At 35.3% G+C, this 23,024-nt stretch overlaps 1 protein-coding gene across 4 annotated transcripts in view; it reads left to right on the top strand.

The window, feature by feature from the left end:
* The first annotated feature begins 2,359 nt into the window (after positions 1-2,359).
* The window catches only part of LOC138705108 (smad nuclear-interacting protein 1), a 41,411-nt gene continuing 20,746 nt past the window's right edge, over positions 2,360-23,024 (top strand). Inside the window, exons 1-3 of one of the 4 annotated variants that reach the window (XM_069833742.1) lie at positions 2,449-2,665; positions 3,101-3,208; positions 9,770-10,323. In XM_069833742.1, coding sequence (XP_069689843.1) covers positions 9,785-10,323 — 539 coding nt within the window. In that variant the 5' untranslated portion in view covers positions 2,449-2,665; positions 3,101-3,208; positions 9,770-9,784. Of the gene's footprint in view, positions 2,666-2,688; positions 2,849-3,100; positions 3,209-9,769; positions 10,324-23,024 lie in introns of those variants that run through there. The other 3 variants (XM_069833743.1, XM_069833741.1, XM_069833744.1) reach the window with 3 other exon arrangements.

Genomic DNA, 23,024 nt, shown 5'->3' with positions numbered 1-23,024 from the left:
GTGTGCACACTTTTAACTTGCCTGCCGCTAGAGGGCTACTGTTGCGCCAGCTGTCAAATGTTGGCATATTTTACACGTATGAGTTGCGTGACTGTATCTATTAGACTGTGGGAGGGACTGTGGTAAATTTTCTACCTACAAGTAAGGAAGATAGATGTGCTAAATTAAAATCACAATATAAATAATTCTTCTTTATTAAATCTCAAAATAGCTTCCATTCCAAACTTAAAATGTTAATGCAAACAGGTTATGTTAACATGTAAAACTCCGTTCACATTAAAATAACACAGTTTTGTAATTATTTCTGCAACATATTATGCAATAAGAAGTGAACGTATCTTATACACACATTACACTAAATAAAATTGAGCACCGACACGTATTAAAGTAATATATTTCACTCAGCTCCATATACTCAAATACAAAAGCCCGACTCATCGAGTGACGTCACACATCCAGCATTACGGCACTGCCATCGTGATCTAGACCAGGCCGTAATGCAGGTTATGTGACGTCACTCGATGAGTCGGGCTTTTCTATTTGAGTATACGGAGCTGAGTGAAATATATTACTTTATAGCGTGTCGGCGCTCAATTTTATTTAGTGTAATGTGTGTATAAGACCCCTTCACACTTCTTATTGCATAATATGTTGCAGAAATAATTACAAAACTGTGTTATTTTAATGTGAACGGAGTTTTACATGGTAACATAACCTGGTTGCATCAACATTTTAAGTTTGGAATGGAAGCTATTTTGAGATTTAATAAAGAAGAATTATTTATATTGTGATTTTAATTTAGCACGTCTACCTTCCTTACTTGTATGTACAAAATTTACCACAGTCCCGTCTATGAAATTAGTGTATGTACAGTTGTGTGTTAATCTGTTAGGTTAGATAAATACAATTCATTACAACCCAGTAAAGTAGGGAACAAATAAATAATACAATTAAATTTTTATTCAATGTAATATGTGCATAAGTTCAATTTATGTGTTGCATAATGTGGCAGGAATAATAAATAAAACTGTGTTATTTTTATGTGAAGAGAATTTACCATGTTAACATAACCTATCTGCGTCAACATATTAGGCTTAAGTTGAGAACGAAAACGGTTTTGAGATTTAATAAAGAAGAATATATTTTTAGGATAAACTTCAGAACACGGTTACCGTCCTTACTTATAGGTAGAAAATTCACCACAGTCCCTCATATGAAATGTATATACGGTACATTACTTAGTAGCGCTGAGGTATAGTTCCGGTAATTTCTGAACTGAAAACAGTTGAATTTATTTTTTGTGGAGATGCATTTGATCCTATAAGCAAGGCATATTAAAATCCTGAACGAACCGAACTAATTTGTATATGCAAGATGTATGAATACGAAGGGAACTACCTCAGCGCTAGTTTAGCCCTAGTAACATATTAAACTAATCAGACTTCAGACTGGAGTACCGTCTGAAACGAATAAATACATTTGAAGTGTAGACAAATTGCATTTATAAGTTATACGTAGCGTTATGCTTAATTATAATGCATAATTGCGAATATGGAAATAAGACAAGTACTGATAGAATAAACATAACCTATAGCCCATTTTCAACACATCAAAATATGCGTGCGATGCAACTGAAAATTGTTGAAACGTGCATAAATGAATGTGCAAGAATTTCGTAATGAAGCATGAGTGCTTTATTTCAACTAATTACAATTCTAGATACCGTAACAGTAATGAAAACTGTAGGGTATAATTTTTCGTAATATACTATATGTATCTCGTTTTTAGTTCAAATTGTATATATTATCAAACGATGTATTATTTATAATGTAGGTTATACACAAATAAAAAGGGCGCAATAATTTAAATTTAATAAAACAAATACCGTACGGTAAACTAACAATAATGGATTAGACAAGAGTAACATCAGTAACGCTGCACTTAGGCCTAATCACAACTTACTTTACATGCCAGTCAATGTTTCACTTTCACATGTATATTATTTATTACACATATTTATTGTTTATAACACCAAAAATTCACTTAACCACATAAAGGGCACAATATTTAATCGAAATAAAGGCAGGTATTACACATACGAACTTTGCCTGCAACAACGTAATTTTTACACCAAAAATAATATTATACCTTACGTTGCAAGTGAATTGTGTCTCAAGTGTCTCACAATCACTGTTTAAAATTTTACTGACGCAATTACACTGCATTTAAGAGAAATACATGTTATTTTTCATGTACTGCACCTAATAGATATGGTTGAAAGACCGCCCTTCGCGATCAGCTGTTAAGCGAGTCACGTGGTCTGCCTTACGGCCTGTATTAGATCACGATGGCAGTGATTACGGCCTGGTCTAGATCACGATGGCAGTGCCGGTAAAGGAGAAGCCATGGATAAATATATATTCATCCATGGAGAAGCGAAGCGAGCATCAAGTTGGCCGTGTCTGTGGAATTACCGAATGAACGTCGAAAAACGTAAATGAAGTATTGTTGTTTGAGGGAAAATATGGATATTTATTGTGCTTGTGCAATTTCGGAATGTGATGTATAGGCAGAAAGTAGTGTTATAATATGAAATGTATTTTAACCTACTATGGTTATAATTATCTGCTTTAAATCCTTGTCTTACTATCCTATTAATTGAAACGTAAGGTTAAGTTCTGTGTTTTTTCAATTTTGGTTTATAAACGTGCATCGTGACAGGAAATATTGGTTACTTTGACTGTGACTGAAAGTTTATAATGATAGTAACAAAGATTGTCTTGTAACTTAATTTAAAGCTCTTAACATAAAATTGGTTGACCTAGTTCAAGGTCTCCTAGACATAAAAGTACGTTGTATTTCCTCATCTCTACACTTTTACTGAAAGTGATAATTATAATTATTATTTCCATCCGTGAAGTTGTAGAAATTAATCGTAACTGTAAATGTTGTTGCATTAGAACAGCTCAACAGTAGTGGCCGATTAGGAGATTAGGCCTACTCATTGAATTGACGGTGTACCCAATTGATTTAATCATTGTCTTTGTATCTTTTCAGAAGGTTTTTATGCTTTTATTTAATAAGGTTACGTTGATATCAGTGTTAATGAGATGATGTTGACTTGAATGTTAATCTGTGTGTAAAATGAATAATGAATGTATGTAAAATGTTCATAAAAAATACAAGTTCATAGGCCTAGTAAAGAAAGGTACGTAAATGCTTTCATAATAACACTAAGAGATGGTATGTAGCCATTACATCTAACATTAGGTATTCACTGCATGTGTTAAAATGATTGCGCACTTTGTATTCGTTGTCGCATTTTTTTTCTCTCTTGTACGGTGGCTTGCACTGCAGCCTGAAGCTTATTGTGCTTACCACTCCTATTCTGTGAATGATTGGGTAGTCTAACGGGCGCGCCCTTGATGATGATGATGATGATGATGATGTGAATTAATGATGGCGAAATGAATCCGAGGTCCAATGCGGAAAGTTACCCAGCAATTCTGCTTCAATTGGTTGAGAGAAAACCCCGGAAAATAACCCAACCAGGATTTAAATCTGAGCCCGCTTGTTTCACGGTCAGCTGTGCTAAGCATTACTTCACAGCTGTGGACGTCACTTTTATTTACTTTATCGATATCTTTCCTGTCCACTATTTCTCCACTTTTCTGTATGACTTCCATTTAGGTTAGGTTAGAAGCTGTCATGTTATGTTAGTTCCGTAATATGTTAAACAACGTTATGTCACAATACAATGTGCGAATGATGCAACACTTTAGCTGATGGCGCATTTTATCGAAATTGATTTATTAGAGGAATACGTACAAACTACTAAAATTGAGCAGAAAACAACAATAAATAACACTAACCTTGTCACAGGCCTTGGTCTCATATCACTTAACTATCCGAACCCACTCTTTGTCACAACCTTCTGTCTCCTACCATTCATATATCCTCTCATTTAACACACTAACCTTGTCACATTCCTCGGCCTCACGTCATTTAGTATTTCTTTAACTAACCCACCCCTTATTTAATCAACTTTAATCTTGTCATATTCCTCGGCCTCACATCACTCAGCTATCCCCTCACCTAACCCACTCGACTTTGTCACAGTGCTCGGTCTTCTATAACTCACTTATTCCCTCATCTAGGCTAAATCTTGTCACATTCTTCGACCTCATGTCACTTAGCTATCACCCTCAATCAACTCACTCTAACCTTGTGACATTCCTCGGTCTCATGTCAATTATCAGTCAACCCCCCAGTCTAACCTAACTTAACCTAACCTAACCTTTAAGTCACAATATTTACGAAAATATATGCTGGCAGAAGATCGAACACAGTGCAACACGATCCTACGATCAGACACTACCACTAATATGTACCAAATATGATAAACTGACTAACACACCATCAGTCACCCCATGTCAGCTATATTACATACTTTGAAGTCTATCCAAGTCATAAATACTAACTAGATACAATGAAAATTATTGCTTTCTGCTCAATTTTGGTAATTTGTGTGTATTCCTCAAGTCATATCAAGGAGTTCTGAATAAATTTCATCGAGGAAACGTACTATCAGAAAAATTAATAAATAATTATCCTGTTTCATCGCCAACCTTCAAATAAAAAAAAAATAATTATTTTACCGTGTTTGAGAATGATGTAATAACTATCGGCCAGGCCACCTTTCCACAATGGAAGTAAACATTATCAAATATATACATATAGCCTATTTAAATTAAATTTTCAACATTTCCTTATGATTGACAAATTGTCAGCCTCTTACACTCTAATGGGAAAGTATGTGCCCTGGACCTCTGCTGCAGGAAGATGGTGGTCTGGCTGATGCCCGAGATCACATATAGATTGCTCATTCCTATGTTAAAATCAGTTGCACTTTGTAGAGAATAGCTGTCAGGATCACCACTCGTCTGCCGTAAACGAACACGAGATGGCAGTACAGTTGCTAATGCAATTCAAATGGGAGTTGTGACGTGACTCCTTATGTAACAATTAGATGGCAGCATAGTAAACCTGACAAAAGTTGTTACCATGAAAACCTATAATGCCGAGCAATCTGGGTATATATGATCTAGGCTGATGCTTACTATATGGGCCATTCCATGGTAACTCAAGTTAGTAGTAGTAGTAGTAAAGTTCTTTCACTCCTCCGGGAAGCATAGGGCCCTTGTGAAAACACGCCATCTTTATTTTTAGCCATAGCTTTGACTTCATTCCAATGCCATCCAAGTTCTAACGGTGTTACTCCAGATGACTCTAGGCCTACCAACTTTCCTGTTTGCCCCATGTGGATTCCATTCAAAAGCTGTCCTAGCGATATTACCTTCTTCTCTCCGCAACACATGCCAATCCATCTCCACTTCCTATACTTGATCTCTTTCCATATTTCTTGCTGATCAGTAATTTTAAGGAGATTTTTATTTGAGATGGTCTTAGACCACCATATTCCCATTATGATCCTCAGACATCTATTCATGAATACAATACTTGCAATTTCTTAGCTCATATTACATGCAGAGAATTTTATTCTCAATTTAAGTTATGAGCTTTTTTTTTTTTTTACAAATAATCAAGTTCTGATAATTACAAGATATTTTTTATAACATTTCAATGATTCTTTACCAATTTTACAAGTAGGCCTATTAAATTTATGTAATTACATCGTAAATTTAATAATATAAATTAATTTCGTATGGTAACTCAGGTTACATTAAAATGACACTGTGTTTCTCGAAGTTCAAACAACTTACTATTCCTACTGTTAATGCAGATTAAAGTCCATCAAATTGTGTTAGATGGTTACTAACATCGTAGTGTAGCTAATAAGAAGAATGAAAAGCATATACCATAAGAAATGGCTCTTTAAATATAACAACTAATGGTAACTCAGATAACTAAATATGGCAACTCAGGTTACATGTTTTGTCAACATTCTTAAAACTAAGCTCACTGACGTTATGGTTTTCATGTACATCAATTATATCAAAGAAATCATAGAAAACTTTTGTTTCCCTGCATAACCAAGGTTGGGGTTGGTAAAACATAAATAAGATACATCTGAATCATAATCCTGTAATGAATGCTGTTATCACCAAAATTTTTCAGACACATGATTTTAATTTCACTTTGGCATACTGCCATAATATAACGTAGGCCTATGTGGCTTTCCTTGGTCCATCAAACTTAACCAGAATGTAGGTTCCGGTTCAATATCTTCCTTCTTGGCCATAGGACTTTCTTGGTCATTTTCACTTTCTGAAGAGTAGGATCCATATAATCTGAGGCACAACAGCCCATGAAGGACCATGACCGACCAGCCGGCTGCTGGCCTCACGTCCACATGTTGAAGTAGAGGTGAACGATCATCCAACCAGAATGGAGATTTCGTGTGGTTAGCACGATGATTCCCCCAGCCATAATAGCTGGCTTTTGTAACCGGACTTCGCTACCTATCATAGCTCCCCAAGTACATCACAATGCTGGGTGGGCACCGGTCTCATACACTGGTCGAAATTTCATGAGAAAATTTCTTCCCCCATGAGGACTTGAACCAGGGCAAATTCCATAACGTGAGTCCTAGGCAGGATGCCTTAGACCACAACACCATGGCGGGAGGGTCCATGTACCACCTGGTAAAATTTGTTTCCTCTTTTGTTGGGTTTGTTATGATGAGCCACTTTTGCAGATATGGCATGTCTTGTTAACATGTAGCCATTTGGTTTAGTGTCTTCCAAGCACAGACAATGGATTTTAGAAATTCCCGGAAAAGGAGCTACATTATCAAAAACTTCTTTCAAGTTCATTACAGTGTTCCTATCCTTAATGTTGTCAGGTGTCATTTCTAAGACTTTTATAGCTGAAACTTTTTTTGCAACACAGCAAAATGTTTAGGATTTATTACGACATTTTCTCGTCTTATGACAGAATTTCTCACTTGCAGCTTAATTGAACCTCCAATTCCGTCTACAGGGCCCTGGAATGTGGCAAAGTAATTCCACAATTTCTTACATTATGCCATTTTCCAAGAATAGCCAAACTTCCTATGATGAATTTATTTGTAAATTGTGAACTTGGACCATCAGACCAAATGTACACATCTTCAATAACTTATGGTATTCCTTCTAGATTTCTGTCAGTATATGCAACAACAGTTTCCTTGCCATGGTCTAAATTGTAGGACACAATTGTCAAGAGATGATGCTTTTCAGAATGGACTGCTTTATACTCGACATATTTTCCTTCAACCTTTAATTTCTGTCACCACCTCTTCATTTTCTTTGCTGGTGTCAATCAGAGTCGTGCAGATTGGTCCAAGCCCACTGGCTTCGCACCGCTGACCGCAACGGCCTGAGCAGTGTCGCACGGAACTAGCCCGTGCTGTCACCCTGCACCACCGCACAGGTCGCAGCGGTCTGCTTGTGGAGCAATTTAGTGCGGTGAACTTGTTTGTTTCAAAGCATGAGCCCAAGCTTCCGCTTCTATCAGTTACTTATGAATTGAGTGCTTGTGTGTACAGTTCGATCAACGATCAGCTACTGTTTCAAACATTTGATTTCTGTTTTTCAAGATGAGTCCAAATAATAGTGCATTGCAAAGAAAATACAGTCTCTGTGAGGCTGCTATTACACTATCAAAGTTCTTTGACAAAGAATATTATGATAAAATATTACATCAAAGATCTTTGATAAAAGATAGGATTTGGGGTATATTACACTACATAAAATCTTTTCAAAAGATTTTATCAAACATGACCTAAAATTAGGAACAAATCTCTCCTAACATTTGTTCCACAACAATGAACACGCGTTCTGTGGATTTGTTGATACTAATATTTACGCGTTAAGTTTACGATTTGTTTATACTGTTATTTACGTGTTAAGTTTATTACACCATGGATTGCAAGACCTGATAAGAGAGGTATACATCAAAACTTATTGAAAGAGCTACAATGAGAGGACTTGAAAAGTTATACAAATTATTATAAAATATTATTTATTTACAAATGGCTTTTAACGAACCCGCAGGTTCATTGCCGCCCTGCATAACCCCGTCATCGGTCCCTATCCTGTGCAAGATTAATCCAGTCTCTATTATCATATCCCATTTTCCTCAAATCCGTTTTAATATTATCCTCCCAGCAACGTCTCGGCCTCCCCAAAGATCTTTTTCCCTCCGGCCTCCCAACTAACACCCTATATGCATTTCTGGATTTGCCCATATAATATTATTATATTATAAAAATTATTTAGTTACATTTCATTTGCTTCATACTCCGATGTCAGAAATTTTGTGGTAGCAACAGTCCAGTTATATTTGCGTGCCGCCATATTTGTTTCACGGTATAGAAATATTTTATCAAAGATAACAAGCTGCACTCACATTTAATAAAAGATCTTTTATCAAAGGAACTTTTATAAAAGAAAATCCATTACACTGTCATATATTGCATAATATATATTTTATAAAAAGATCTTTGCCAAAAAATTTTGATAGTGTAATAGCAGCCCGGAAAAACTTTATCACAGACACCGGCCATTAAAACATACATTCTAAAATACAATCTCTTTAGAGAAAAAGTAGTGAAGGAGAAAATCGCTGCCAGAAAGTTTAAAAATGCAGAGTCGGATTAAAATTTTAAAAAGTACCATAGGGATAGTTTTTAAATCTGTGTTCGACAGCAGTGGAAAATATTTTAATTTTGTACTGTGATCGGTGTGCTCATGCCACACATCAAGCGAAAGCACAACTAGCTCGCAAGCAGGAAAACAGTAGAATGCAATCAACTGGTGGGATGACGTCACTACAGTGCTGAGAAGAGTGCTGAGGAGTGCGGTGGGCTAAGCTGGGCTGCGAAGCCCACCGCAACGGGCTAGGAAGCAGCCGCGCCAAGTAGTGTTGGTCTTGGGTGGTCTGGGCTGCTTATGCATTGGGACTGACAGTGCTGAACGGAGGGCCAGTCTGCACGACTCTGGTGTCAATGGCATATTGATCACTATAAATGATATGGAAACTCTACTGAAAAACATCAAATACATTTTTTAACAGAAGAACATTGTATTCATTTAATTGGATATATTATATGGCATAAATCAATATTATTCTCTATGAATAGTTTGTCTGGTAACTCAGGTTATATATTTCATTGATACATTTCAGGCGTTTGATTTTAGGTTAGGTCTCTTCTTTATGTGTAAGTCACTACGTTATTATTTTAATGACATTAAACAAATCATTACATGAACCATTTCCATTTATTAAACTTGAAGCACAAAAAAAAAAGCATGTTTTGATAACTCAGGTTACACATATAACCACTATTTAAAAAGGTCTTAATTTTGAATCATGTGAACAATATTCACAGATCGTTTGTCTCTTCAGATACAGATGAAGTTAAAGAATATAATGACAGAAAAGTTTAGTGTCTACTCTCTCTTAAACAATAACATTACTTACCTTTTATATACCCAAATTTGTGAATATTAACTTTGTCAATTGCACACAGAGAAAAACAGGAGCAGTTATAACAAAAGAATGATGTCTTAGATAAAATAAAATGTTGTCAACATATTTTAACATATTACCAATCTAACCAAATCAAAATTTTATCAAAGTATTAAATTTAATTTTTTTACTATAGTGTCATTATTTTCATGAAATGATCCTATGATGAGCATGCCATTATTTCTTCCAGCTAAAATTTCACCAACAAGTAATGAAAATTGCACTTATTTTTCAGTTTCACAGAACAGAAATGAAAGATTCAAGCGAATTTTCTAAATTGAAGCATAGAAAGAAACGATCTCGAAGTCCATCTGAAAGGTCTGATTCATCAGAAGCATCTAGTGATTTAATTCAAGATTCATTTCCTCTTTCGAAAGAAGATGCCAAAAGAAAAAGTCCAGAAACAATACATATAAGTTCCGATTCTGGTTCATCATTAGTCATAACGAGAAAGTCCAAGAAGAAGAAGAAAAAACACAAGCATGCTGATTTGCCAGACTTAGAAGAACGTGTTCAAATTGTGCATGATGGACATAATGGCAAACATCGTAGACACAAATGTCATCACCATGGCCACCATAGACATCACAAAACTGAGACTGGCCACAGCAGCAGAGACAGAGAAGGGAGGATGCACAAAAAGACTTGCACAAAACATAAAATGTCACAGGAGATGAAAATAAAGGAAGAACCATTGGATGGGGATATTGAGAGAAGGAGACAGCCACATTCATCTCATAGGAGACAGGAAAGAAGAACAAGAGAGAACCTCAATGATCAGTCTACCAGGTGAGTGAATAGTGACAACTCTGTTCCAAATGAAGAGTTCGTGGGAAAAACGATGAATGTCACAGTTTTCTTAAGGTTGATGTCATTATCCAATTCAATGGATCACTGCGAAATTTAATGTTGTTCTTATGAAAAATGGTAAAAAGGAGAATTATCACCACGAATACAGTAATCCTTTCCTTTATTTTCTATAGAAACAGCACTACATCTTGTAGTTATAGACTCAATTAGATCATTATGTAATCCTTAACAGAAATGTGACATTCATCGTTTTTCCTGCGAACTCTTCAAATATCATTCTTTAAAAGGCATATCACCATATTCACTAAAAATATATTAGCAGTTTGAATGATTCACCCTTGAAGAATTTAATATTAAAGAGTACGAATGAATTAAACAAACATTCGCGATATAAAAGAAGGAAGCTTGGTTTCAAATATGCTGTCAATATTTTCCAGGTCAAACATCAACTAAACCTACCTAAATAACAAGACATCACAGAAGTAAACTAAAACTAGACTACTGATGCTCTGAGAAAACTAAGCGTAGTGCAAACAAACAACGTTAAGTTATGTAGATTTTAAACTTTACCCCATTTTAATAAGGGCTTCAATACTAAATTGTCGCCCCCAGTGATCTAGAGATAAAGGTCTCTTCTCTAGACCCAAGGATTTCGGGTTCAAACCTGCCTGGGGTCAGTGAATTTTTCAGGATTCAAAATCTGGACTGCAAGTTCTCTGGGAGGGACTTTAAAGCTGTATGTCCCATGTCAGTGTTTCAGGCATGTTAAAAATCTCCAAGCCTAAATTAGAGCCTCTGGACCAAATTTCTTCTCTCCCATGTTCTAGTAATACAGTAGAGCTCCGATTCTGTCACATGTCTGTGTCCGTGTCAATATGCAATCCACCGAGTTCATTATCCTGGTAATATGTGATCCGCAAAAGAAGACTGCTACACTCGATTACCATTGCAAAGTAGCAAAAGTAAGGTTCGAATTTGCTGCGTTACAACACATTTTACTAACAACCATAAGTGATTATCTTTTTCTGTTTAATGTTACATAAAATAGAGCATAGCTTAAGCCATGATACATAATGTTCATTAATAGAAGTGTAGTTCTAGGTAACGTGTTCACCATAAATTACAATACAATAAAATAAAACAAAACATATCAAGTTATAACTTAACTGTTACACAAGATATGTGAAACTACAGTCATGATACACAAAATTCGTTATCATCTTTTTTTTTTTTTTAATACTATACATATCTATACCATAGAATAAAATAAAATAAATTATTATCAAAGTTAAAAATTTAGTTCTGCTAATGACGAAAACCAAGAAGACAGCATGTAACAATGATTAGCGCATCTTCGAAGCCATAACTAAAGTAACAACATACATAATAGATTTTGGTTAAGTAAATAAAGATACATTAACTTGTTTTACTATAAGTAAACTGTTTTTAAGATTCCTATAGAGTAACATAAAAATAAAGAAACTGAAACATATTTCGTTCTGCAACAAAATTTCTATTGGCAATTTGTCCTGAACACTCACTGAAGTAACTTATTCCAGCTTCTTGTAAGAGTATCTTTTGTCAGACCATTCCAACAAATGGCAATATCATTAGGTGCATCCTTTATCATGTACTTCTTTAAACAGTCTTTCATATTCCATCGAAATCTCTTATGAGTTTCCTCACAATTAAGCAATGATACCTACGCATTAGGTTCTGGATGACCCCCTGGTCCATTGGCTGGATCAGCGATTTCATTCTAGATGGCAAGGAATAACATGTTATTTTCCCATTAGAACTCTGTATGTTAGCATCATGGCTAGGAGCATTGTCCATCAAAGGACATCAGGTAAATTGTTTTGTTGCAAATACATGGTTACCTGTGGTACAAAAACACTGTGAAACCAATGTGAGAAGATTTCAGTATTCATCCGTCCATTTACGTAGAAGTAGTAATGGACAGACAGTGTTGCCATGTCTATACCTTTCAATGCTCTTGGATTTTCGATTTACCTGTTACGGTGAACAGCAGTTTATCACCACCACTGGCATTAGTACAAAATAATACAGAAAGTCTTTCCTTTTGCATAGCGTATCCTGGTGCTGATTTCTCTGATGCCGACACCAGTGTTGTTGTAGGAAGGGTCTTCCAATAAAAGGCAGTCTCATCACAGTTATAAATATGATGTTTTGTTAAACAACAAGATAACATTTCATTCTTGATGTATAGTGTAATGATTAATGAGTTAGCAGTTTTATTCAGAGGAGGAAGGTTCAAGTGTTCATATCTTACAAGCTCTAAACTTGTAGAAGGATTACAGATTAATACTCATATAACATTTAACACCATCCATTCATTTTACAGCAGGTATGAAGACGAGGATTGAATGACCTACAGAGGCATGGTGCAAATAGAAAATTTCTGTTATATATATTATATATACATAGGCGCCGACTCATCATGTTACACTTCAAAACTCATAATTACCCCCTATATAATTATAGTAAATGTAAATGCTACAAAATTAACTTAAAATACATGCTCACTCACCTAAATAGGGAGAGACTGGAACGTGCTCCTCCTGACAGTTGTTTTGCTGAAGAATTCGTTGATTAGAGGTTCTAGGTTCAGTTTCCTTGCGAGATCGGAATGGATGTTCAATAATGCTACATGATTTAACCGGTCTTGGTTCATGGTGGCTCTGGTGTAAGCTTTCAGTCTTCGAAGTGCAGAAAACGAACGTTGCAATACATGTGGATACAGGTATCGTTAAAAGAAGTCGCAATAATTTTACACATTCTGGTATCATGTTCTTCAGAGTTACACACTTGTCATCCTCTGTCCTACTCAAGTAGTGCACTACACTTTCAAAACTATCTAGTGTAACATTGTTGTTTTACCACGTCCAACAAAATATCTCTATGAAGAGTGAGTCTTACACAGTCAAAATTGTCACTGTAAAAAGAAGTAACATAACTACTATCTTCTTTGTCTAATAAAAACTGTTCTATTTTGACAAGGTGTGACATTGTTTCGAGCGGAAATCTGCTTTTAAAGCTGCTTACTGTTTGATCCACTACCTCAAAATATAAAATTCGCAACTTTTCTTGAATATCTGATGAATTATGCTTGTCACCACCTTCTAATTTTAATGACAATGTTCTAGGGCATGAAACAGTGGGGAGACTTAATTGCAATGCATCACATTTTTCTTTAGCATGTTCCCAAAGTGACAAAAATGTATCTGTATTTCTGGCTCCTTCTATTGAAGACAAAACAGCATCTACAGAATTACGAGCAAGGCGGAAATTCAATTAAACTTTTTGAAGTACTGCATTAAGTTTTTCTTTTCTTTGGAATACAAAAATTGGCATCTTGATATGAAACAGAGTTTCAAATTTTTGCAAACATTTTAGAAATCGTTTAGTTTTTCTTTCATCTTGCGTATCATTAAGAAATTGCAAAAGAACTTCATAATTATTATCTATGCACAACAGACACATAACATGCATGCACCATCTTGTTGGTCAGAACGGTCTTAAACCTTGACCTGCTTGAATGTCATGAGAATCTGAAAACAATTGTTTAAGATTTCCGAATTTTCCTAGCCTCTTGGGTGAACCACGAATAAATGAAATGAAATCTTTGAGAATTGACAGAATATCTCTTAATACTGGAATGTTATTAAATGAGTCTTGAACAACTAAATTTAGGGAATGAGCCAAGCAGTGAATGTAAATAGCCCTGGGTTCAATTTCTTTTATCCGTGACTATAATCCTTGCAGACAACCGCTAACGTTTTTTGTGCCGTCATAGCATTGCCCACGACAATTGTTCACAGAAATAGAATATCTTAATAATATATCCTTCACAGATTTAAACAGAGTATCTGAATCAGTTAATGGGAGCTCATAAAAACCACAAAACAACTCATGAACAGCAAAATTTTGGTCAACAGTACGAAAACAACAGACATCTGCTCTCTAATTGATATATCGGATGTCTCGTCCAACATTAATGCATATAAATCATATTCTTTTATTTGTTGAATCAAAATTCTCTGAAGAGACATGATTATCAATGTTATAATTTCATTAATTATGTAATGAGACATCCACCTGTAACTAGTCTGATTAAGCCATAGTTTCAGTTTGGGTACATCCTCAGAATGTAATTTAAGAAGATTGACAAAATTAGAAGACTCATCAACATGACCACGTAAGGGCAATCCTTGGCAAACCAAGAACAATATTGAAGTAAAAATTTTCCTTAAACAAACAGTACCGGCCTGCATTTCTTTTGCTTTAGAATGACTAATTGATGACAGAATATTTACTCCTTTTTTCATAGAATTATTTGTACTAACTGAACACATATGCAAATTACTTTTTCATGAGATTTGAATCATTTTAAAGCAACTGATCAGTTCTTAAAGCCGTATTTAACGAATGCATTATAGGAATCCTTGTTCGCAGTAACAGTTTTTGGAGGCAATCTCTTGTTTTCACACACAGACCTACACAAAAAACAATAAACTCTGTCATCTTTTTCGTCATACTGAATCCATGTATATGTTTTTACTCAATGTTTTTGAAAAGTCCTGCCCCTGCGGCTGCCACTTTCAGTACCGGTATCATTTTTCGTGGAATTACCAGAAATAGTAACAGGGATTTCATTGTCACAAGCTGCCGAAGATGGATCACTTTTACTGCTACACGCTGTTGATTCAATATCACCATCACAATTATCAGTCGAAGTCCTTTTGTATTTCACTATATACTTATCCACTTTAACCATTTAGACACGCAAGACATGAAGACATAATATAATTTCAAACATAAGTCACACAGGTCAAACAGAACACAAACTAATGTCTAGCGGTCTACACGGTCTGACTTCTGACTACTTCATTCAATTGTTGAAGTCTGGAAATTCAAATTCAGTATAAGTTACACTATATCCAACATGATTTCATAAGAAAAAATCTCTCGCTGGCTGTTGCGTTTCGTGATTGTTGCAGAGCTGCCAATTAAAGCACAAAGAACTTCGCCAAGTTGTTATAAGTACTGTCCATTTACTGAATGTTTTAGCTAGGAGGGATGGGGCACTCTTCGCAGCAGGTATGTCGGCTCACTGGTAACATATGTGATTGTGTCAAAAGGTTATCCTAAAAGAAACTGCTGATTAAATTCGTAATATAAACGTTTTCATTGTATCATACCCAACCAGCTTCATTTCTAGTTATTTAATTCCCTTAATATTCGGACTATTTAGAAAATGATCACTTCACTTATACAGGATGTTTAAAAAATACGGGGCATAATTTCAGGTATGTATTTCCCACATGTAGACAATCAAAATAGTTCATTACAACATGTGTCCGGAAATGCTTTATTTCCGAGTTATGGCCTTCACAACATTGAAATTCACTGGAACGTTTTTCTTTCCGCAGGTCATTGCCGTCAAAGGAGACATTAAGAGGGCACTCTGACAGTTCATTCCGAGGCGAAGGTTACATTCAGTGTTGTGTAGGCGTTAGACTGTGCGACATGTATTCAAATCAAGAGCTGGCAGAGATACACTTCATGTACGGTAAGGCGGACGGCAATGCTGCGCTGGCTCGTCATTTGTACCAGGAGAGGTACCCACAGCGACAATGTCCAGATCGGAAGACATTTGTTCATCTCCATTACCGTCTGTGCGAGTATGGAAAATTTAACTCTCCTGGTTTGGGAAGGGGACGACCAAGATCTACAACTCCAGAAGTACAGGAGGAGATTCTGGAGGCTGTGAACATGACTCCTTCTATCAGCACACGAAGGATAGCGTTGCAAGTCAATGTTCCTCATACGACTGTCTAGAAACTGTTGAAAGAGTATCAATTGTATCCTTATCATTTGTAACGTGTACAGGCCCTGTCACCAGCAGATTACCCTGCACGAGTTAGGTTCTGTCAGTGGTTCTTGCAGCAGTGTGGTGTAAATCCGAACTTTCCTGCCTTAGTATTACTAATTACTACAGATGAAGCACAGTTCGCACGAGATGGCATAACAAATTTCCACAATCAGCATGTATGGGCATATGAAAACCCACGTGCAACTGTTCCATCTCATCACCAGGTGCGGTTCTCCCTTGACATGTGGGCCGGTATCATTGGTGATCGATTAGTTGGACCCCATGTAGGGTACTTGTAAACAGACTTACGGGGCAGGCGTACACAAACTTCCTGGAAAACACCATACCTCATGTTTTAGAAGACACTCCACTGATCAATCGTCAACACATTCACTTCTTGCATGATGGCGCTCCTGCACACTTCAGTCGTACGGCTGGCCGGTACTTGGATCGAAGGTTTCCTGTTCGATGGATAGGTAGAGGTGGCCCAATTGCTTGGCCTCCATGCTCACCTGATCTGAACCCTCTCGATTTCTACTTGTGGGGCCATTTAAAATCATTGATTTATTCGTCTCCGGTGCCTGATTTGGAATCCCTTCGGAATTGAATTGTGGCATGTTCTGAGGACATACGCAATACTCCTGGAGTTTGGGATCATGTTCGCAGGTCAATGAGACATCGATGTGAGGTCTGTATTCAAGCAGGAGGTGGACATTTTGAACATCTATTGTAATGACAACGACCTGCAGAAAGAAAAACGTTCGGTGAATTTCAATGTTGTGAAGGCCATAACTCGGAAATGAAGCATTTCCGGACACATGTTGTAATGAACTATTTTGATTGTCTACATGTGGGAAATACATACCTGAAATTATGCCCCGTATTTTTTAAACATCCTGTATGTCAACGTTGATTTTAATTCCTACGAATTCAATTAGCCGTTTGTTTTAAGATAAGCTTTTTACAGTGGTGTATTACAAAAGCCAGCCACCCATCAATGCGATAAGTGAGTGGATTTTAATTATGGTCAAGAAGCAAACCTTCATAGTGCCGGTTGGGTATGATGAAAACATTTATATATGTATATATATATATATATATATATATATATATATATATATTTTTTTTTTTACAGAATAGTAATGTAAAGAAAAAATAATACTACAATTTTCAATGAAGTATGCTGTGCATACTCGCTCAAATTTTGGGGTTTGCTTGAGCGACCAAGCATACCCGCATATATATGGTCAATATTTGTATTTCTTGTACAATCTAAATTTCTGCATGGGTACATTTACAAGAAGTTATTTCATAAGGAATAATGAAGGTTACAGAATAACAAATTATAGTTACAGACTAACATTTTTGTCCACGTAACATAAACTACTACTGAACCTGTCTTTTAAGTTCTGCAAGCCTTAGAAATTATTAAGTACCGTATTTGCCAGCATATAAGACACTTCAGCCTATAATACACACCCCCTTTTTTGTACACACATTTTAGGAAAACCACTTTAACACTTAATAAATTTACTGTAATTCAAGCAAGTATTAAACAGGTGTACTTTCAACTTATGTTTACTATGAGTTTTTTTTTTTTTTTTTTTTTTTTTTTTTTTTTTTTTTTTAGATCTCTTCCTGATTCCGCCAGGTTCTTATCATTTTCTCAGTTGAGGGTGGCTCGAAATGCCTTCCTGCAATTCTGTTACCATGTTTCTTTAGCATACGCAATCATACATAGCTTGTATGCAATAGTGTAGCAATGCTGATGTTTTTCAGCCACAATTTTCAAAGAAATAAAAGAAAATTAATAGCAGAAATTTTTCAGCAATCACTACAATCGCAACAAAAATGGGGAAGTTTTTAAACAAACAGGATGTGATCGTGAATAACAGCTCATGAACTCCCTGTAATTGGAATGCTCTCAAGCACCACAAGGAAGCAAAAAAATAAAGTTCAATTCGGAACAGAGAAAATTTTCAGAAATTACAGTAATAAAAAATTGAATATTAGCATATAAGATGATCCTATTTTTCAGACATATTTTCAAAGAAATAAGTGCGTCTTACACTCTGCCAAATACGGTATTTTCTAAATTTCACTCACTTTTAAGCATTTGTGGGCATGAAAATGACATTGAGCAATGTGCACAAGAAGGGCAGTGAAATTATGTGACTATAGAGTGCACTGTAAATTTTATTCACATCTTTGGACTTTTTTTTAGGCTACATTTACTTTTTTTTTTTTTTCGCAAATTTTCTTTCAGATAAACACTTCTTTCGCTTTTGTCCAACAGTAATATACTTCTCATTTTACTGAATATGTTTTTACTTGTAACAACTTTACACAGTACTTACTTATGGCTTTTAAGGAACCCGGAGATTCATTGCTGCCTCACATAAGCTCATCATCAGTCCTTATCCTGAGCAAGATTAATCCAATCTCTACCATCATATCCCACCTCTCTCAAATCCATTTTAATATTATCCTTCCATTTACGTCTCGGCCTCCCAACTAACACTGTATATGCATATCTGGATTAGCCAATATGTGCTACATGCTCTGCTCATCTCAAACATCTGGATTTAATGTTCCTAATTATGTCAGGTGAAAAATACAAATTGTGCAGTTCTGTGTAGTGTAACTTTCTCCATTCTCCTGTAACTTCATCCCTCATAGCCCCAAATATTTTCCTAAGCACCTTATTCTCAAATACCCTTAACCTCTGTTCCTCTCTCAAAGTGAGAGTCCAAGTTTCGCAATCACACAGAACAGTCAGTAATATAACTGTTTTATAAATTCTAACGTTCAGCTTTTTTGAGAGCAGACTGGATGACAAAAGCTTCTGAACTGAATAATAACAGGCATTTCCCATATTTATTCTGCATTTAATTCCCCCCCCCCCTCCCCGAGTATCTTTTATATTTGTTACTGTTGCCCCAATATATTTGAATTTTTCCACCTTTTCAAAGGACACATTTCCAATTTTTATATTTCCATTTCGTACAATTTCACAAACTATAATCGGGATTTACTTCCAAATCTATCTCTTTATTTACTTAACGTAAAATTCCCTTTTTTTTTCTAATAGTAGGTGAATTTTCTCCTAACATTTTCATGTCATCCACATAGACAAACAGCTGATGTAACCCATTCAATTCCAAACCCTCTGTTATCCTGAACTTTCATAATAGCATATTCTAGAATAAAGTTAAAAAGTAAAGGTGATAGTGCATCTCCTTGCTTTAGCCTGCAGTGAATTGGAATAGCATCCACCAGAAACTGGCCTATACAGACTGTGCTGTATGTTTCACTGAGACACATTTTAATTAATCGAACTAGTTTCTTGGGAATACCAAATTTAATAAGAATATTATATAAAACTTCTCTCTTAACCGAGTCATATGCCTCTTTGAAATCTGTGGATAACTGATGTACTGTACCCTTATACTTCCATTTTTTCTCCTATATCTGTCAAATACAAAAATCTGATCAATATTCGATCTGTTATGCCTAAAAGCACACTGATAATCTCCAATAATTTCATCTACATATGAAGTTAATCTTCTCCAAAGAAAATTGAACAAAATTTTGTATGACATCAACAAAAGTGATGTTCTTCGACAGTTGCTACAGTTAGTTTTTTTCTCCTCCCCCTTTCTTACTCCCCCTTTCTTAAAGAAAGGTACAATTATGGACTCCTTCCATTGTTCTGGTACAATTTCCTTTTCCCAGATAGCAAGTACAAGCTTATAAATTTTGCTAGATAATGCATTTTCACCCTCAACTTTACACAATGCCACAAGAAATTATGCTTTTAAAAAAGGGAGTAAATACCATACAGTAATCAGCAGTCAGACCTTTAAGAGCATGTACAGCGGTCACAACCCTTAACAACCACCTCTTTCTCGTTTAAAATCTCCACATTCCGTAGAGGATTCAACACGAATATTTAATAATGTTGTCAAATTTCATTTTAACCTTAAAAAATACAGTAAAGTATTCCTGTAAAGTTCTCAGAATTTATTTAATAAATTAAACTATTGCATTATAAAATTATAATACTATACTTCAGTTTTGGAATATGGTCTCTTAAAAGGGATAAAATTAAGAAAATGCCTATTCAATGGTTGGTCGGTAGTCAGGGAGAGGGAAGTCCTTAAATAGAGGTAATTTTATTGTTTTTTACATTTGTTCTGATACACAGTCGTCAGATAACATTAATAATTAACTATGTAAAACTCTTATTCAAACAGCCAAAAAGTACATCCCTAGAGGAAAAGTTAAAAAATATAAACCATTTTGGACTACTGAGTTAGGAAAACTAAAAAATGAAAGAAAACAAGCCAGGAAGACAGCTGAAATTAGTAGGAATAAAGAAAGCCTACTTGCTTGGAAAAATAAAGCTGCAAAGTTTAAGAAAAGCATATTAAATGCTAAAAGAATGACATATAATAAATTTGTAGAAAATTTAGATTATAAACAAGATAGTAGCAAAGTTTATAAATATGTATCCACCACACAAAGAGAATCTATCCCCAAACAACCAATAAAACATGAACACTTATATATAACAGATGATTGTAAAATTGCCTTAAAGTTTAATACATACCCATTTTTCTGCACCAAAACTTTCAAAACAATACAGGAAATTACAGAAGGTCATGAAGTGCCAAATTAAAAATAAGCAAGCCCAGAACTTTAATGCTAAAAATATGGATGATATTTTTCACAATGATTTCAATCTCCCAGAGTTGGAAACAGCTCTTCGTAAAACCGATAACAACAAAGCTCCAGGCCCAGATAATATTCATCCCGAATTTCTCAGGAACTTAGGCTTTAAAGCTAAGAGTGCACTCCTTAATTAACTATGTCTGGAAAACTTCAGTTCCTGCAAATTGGAAAAAGAGTAAAATTATCCCAATACTGAAGCCCAATAAGCCTGTGGACAAAATTGATTCTTACAGACATATATCTTTAACTAGCTATGTGGCAAAGGTAATGGAGAAAATGATATCTAATAGGTTAAACTGTATTTTAGAAACAAATAACCTTCTATCACCACAGAAAGCAGGGTTTAGGAGAAACCATTTAACAAATGAACAAACAATTTTTACTAAGTCAGGATATTAAGGATGAATTTAACAAGAAAAAAGATACTATAGCCGTATTTGTTGACCTTAAATCAGCATATGATAATGTTTGGAGATACAAACTCATCATGAAACTTTAACAATTGGGCATTAAAGCCAATATGTTAAGATGGATATCAGAGTTCATTACTCAAAGATATTGCATTACAACCTATGGACAGGCAACTTCCAAATATAAGCAAACACATCTTGGCTTACCGCAAGGTGCTGTATTATACATTGATGACCTACCACAACAATTGGAAAAATCTAGTACTAAAACAGCACTTTTTGCTGATGACTTGGTCATTTGGACTTCGCAAAAAACAAACAAATTTGAAATCATACAGTCATCTCTAGATGAACTTAAAATTTGGTGTTCAAATAATATGTCAGTAAATACCGAAAAAACAAAATTCCATCTCTTTTCATTATGAAAGGAATCAGTTGAAGTAAATCTTAACTATAGTGATGCTAAGTTACAAAGAACAGACAGTTGCTTTGTTACCTAGGAGTACATTTTGATAGTAAGCTTACATGGAGAAATCACATTAACTATATAAGTGAGAAGGTCACCAAAAGATTCAAACTACTGAAGAGACTAGCAGGAACCAAATGGGGTTGTTCAAGGAGTACACTAAACACAACCTACAACACTTACATAAAACCTGTCCTAAAACATAGTAACGAAGTCCTCATAACTGCATCAACTAGTAATAAACAGACACTGAAAAGAACACACAACCAAGCCTTGTGTCTCATCACTGGGGCAGTTAAAACTATTCCCATTGAAGCCATGCAAATAATTACGTCTAACAAGCCAATTATGGTAGATCTTGAAACTCAAGCCCTTCTAACTTATGTAAAATTAAGACGACTTTCAAATTCTGATAAATGGAACAGATATAACTCCACATCTACACTAAAGACCAAAACGAATTCATACAGGAAGTCGTACAGATTAGGGAAAATCTAGAAATACCAACTGGAAAAGAAAATATAATACTTCAGAATAATCCAATAAATAATTTCAGAGTGAATTGTCATCTTGATCTAGATGAAATCTTCCAGAAAAGTGCTAGTCACCCAGAAATAGCAAAATCCATTACTCTTCAGACTATTAACACAAGATACCCACAGGATGATTGGGGCTCACTCATGAATCCAGATGAAGGAGCTGGAGCAGGTGCTACTTGTCCATATTTTTCATTTTATAAAAATGTCGGCAAATGTACAACACATTTTGATGGCGAACTTGAAGCTATTTATGCAGCTCTCCAAAATATTGGACTCTGCTAAATGTTTATTGTGCAATAAAGAAGATGCCATCGACATGGAACATTTAAAAATCTGTGAATCTCTGGAAAATTTTATGGACCTTACATCTAAATATTGGGAAGCAAGGAGAATGACTTCAATGTTAAATATTGAGCAATCAAGACCTCTTCAAGTGATACCTCTATCCAGTGCTTTTGCTTCAATAAAGTCTCGTTTTATAAACATATGGATCAATGATTGGCTCTCTTCTGACAAAGAAAAAATTTTACAGTCTGTACAAAAGAAACCAAATGACCTGGAAATGTACAAAAACTTGCTCAGACATGTTCAAACATTTTTAACAAGAGCCAGAATAGGCACATTGTCACACAAAT

The sequence above is a fragment of the Periplaneta americana genome, chromosome 8, assembly GCF_040183065.1.
Source record: "Periplaneta americana isolate PAMFEO1 chromosome 8, P.americana_PAMFEO1_priV1, whole genome shotgun sequence".
Lineage (NCBI taxonomy): Eukaryota > Metazoa > Arthropoda > Insecta > Blattodea > Blattidae > Periplaneta > Periplaneta americana.
This window is presented reverse-complemented; position numbering and strand designations above follow the sequence as displayed.